Source organism: Orycteropus afer, unplaced genomic scaffold, assembly GCF_000298275.1.
Source record: "Orycteropus afer afer isolate SDZICR_OR568_19922 unplaced genomic scaffold, OryAfe1.0 scaffold01001, whole genome shotgun sequence".
Classification (NCBI taxonomy): Eukaryota; Metazoa; Chordata; class Mammalia; order Tubulidentata; family Orycteropodidae; genus Orycteropus; species Orycteropus afer.
The window spans coordinates 214,307-216,611 of record NW_006922588.1 but is presented as its reverse complement, the minus strand read 5'-3'; the positions used below and the strand labels follow the sequence as shown (position 1 = coordinate 216,611).

Sequence of the window (2,305 nt, the reverse complement as noted above, 5' to 3'; positions counted from 1 at the left end):
CCCTCCTTGGGTTTCCGAGGCAGTATCACTACAGAAGTAGATTGCCCAACCTTCCTTCCGAGGAGTGGCTGGTGGGTTTGAACCACCAGCCTTCTGTTTATCAGTCAAATGCCTTAGGCACTATGCCACCAGAGCTCCCCATCCAATCAATAAACATTTTCAAATAAATGGATTCAGTGAATAATGAATGTATAAATAAACCAATTCAATTATTTGAAATCATCCTTTAGTTTGTGGGAAGATATTTTGTTCCTAAAATTAAAAGAGAAAATGTTATATGTAAAGATAGTGGTTGACTTGAATGCATTGGCTAAGGAAAGAGCCTTTTCTTAATGTATTAATCATAGGGAGTGGTAAAGGATAGGCTTTAAAAGGATAAAATCATGACTCTCATATAAATATGAAATGAACACATGTCAATTATTTTCTTTAACTCATTAATTAATGAGGGAACCAGAAAGAGGTAATAACCAGTTTAAAGGTGAATCCAGTAAGCATGCACATTTGTGCATGATTAGGAATACTGAAGAATCCCTGGGTGGTGCAAATGGTTAAGGACAAGGCTACTAACTGAAGGGTTGGTGGTTCAGGTCCACCCAGAGGCACCTTGGAAGAATGGCTTGATGATTTCCTTCTGAAAGGTCACAGCTTTGAAAACCCTATGAGGCAGTTCTACTGTGAAACACATGAGGTTGCCATAAGTTGGAATCAACTCCACCATGGCAAATGGTTAAGGAAAGCTAAAATGAATTTGCTTAATAGATACAAAACTGGCTTCTACTACAGAAACAGAAGGAAGCCAATCCAACCTCTGCCAGAAGAGTATGTGTTCCTATTGACAGGAATTATTTATATTACAATCCATCTTCTATAAAGTAATTTCTATCTCTACAGAATTGGAAAATAGCCTACTCAAAGAAAATGACAGACAGAGATAACCCAATGAATGAGCAAGTAAGGACACCTACTAAATTTCAGGATTTCCAGTTTTTACTTATAGGAGAAAGGTGGGCTATGCAGGAGAGTGAATGATCTTTAGTTAATATCCTGTTCCTTGTATATGAGCACCTGGAACTTGGGGAAAATAATTTCTATTAATAGCTGTAGTTCCTCTTGTTTCTGTCCCTGGCTTTGCAATTAATACTATGTTTGTTGATTGGTTTTGATGGGAAATTTTTCCTTAGAACAATCAAGTTGGGAAGGACTTACTTCACAGCTGGAGTAGGAGTCTTGGCAAGGTCATTTGGGAGCATTGTTATTGTTGGAAGGACTCCCAGTTTTGCTCTTAAGGAAAGGTGGATAGTTATAAGTACTTAAACCTTACAAATTCTGAACCTCTGTTGGGGGATGGACAAGTTGTATAAACAGTCAGCCATTCCAAATGGACAGATATGCATGATACTTACCAGAGTATGTCTCATTAAATGTTAACCCATTTGTAAATTATGGCTTTTATCAATTTATGTACTTCAATTAAAATGTTGCTCTTTCCCCAGGGGCCAACTCCCATGATACAATTAAAACAACTAAAACTAAATCACACAGGAAACCTATAGGACTCCCTTGTAGAAGATTCTATCTCTTTGCTATTCAAAGTGTGGTCCCTGCAGGGGTGCTTGTTAGAAGTGCAGAATCTCAGGCCCCAGCACAGACCTACTGGGTCAGAATCTGCATTTTTCCAATACTCTAGGTGATTGTTGAGTCTTTTACAGTTTGAGAAGTTCTTCTCTACGGTATTAAGCCATGAGAGTTACCTCTAAGGTCTTTGATATTTTCCCAGGAATTGCCTATCTGTTTGCCAAAGCTTATCTGGTTTCCAAGAAACCACAGTACCTGGACACATGTATCCGGTGTGGGGAACTCACATGGCAGAAGGGCCTGCTGAAGAAGGGGCCAGGGATTTGCCACGGTGTGGCTGGCAGTGCCTATGTCTTCCTGCTGCTTTACCGGCTCACGGGAAACTCTAAGTACATCTACCGAGCCCAAAGGTAGGCTCTTCTTTCCATCTCTCTCTCTTTTTTTTTTTTTTCAAAAATTTAATTAATTTCGTTCAAGAAGGAACACATGCACATGGTTCAAAAATGCAAAACAGGAATACATCAATTATTCCCTCTAGGTAATCAGTGCTACCAGTTTCTTGGGTAACTTTCCAGAGATACTCTGTGTATACACAGACAAATAGGTGTACGTAGACCATCATTCCTCTTTTTTTTATACAAATGGTAGTACTTTTCTATCTTAGAGATCACCTTAAATAAGTACATAAATAAATGATAAATAAATTATTTTTATTGTGGCGAAGTAT

At 38.4% G+C, this 2,305-nt stretch overlaps 1 protein-coding gene across 1 annotated transcript in view; it reads left to right on the top strand.

The window, feature by feature from the left end:
- The window catches only part of LANCL3 (LanC like 3), a 33,739-nt gene that overhangs the window by 19,936 nt on the left and 11,498 nt on the right, over positions 1-2,305 (top strand). The window contains exon 4 of the mRNA XM_007958517.1: positions 1,781-1,988. Coding sequence (XP_007956708.1) covers positions 1,781-1,988 — 208 coding nt within the window. The remainder of the gene's footprint in view (positions 1-1,780; positions 1,989-2,305) is intronic.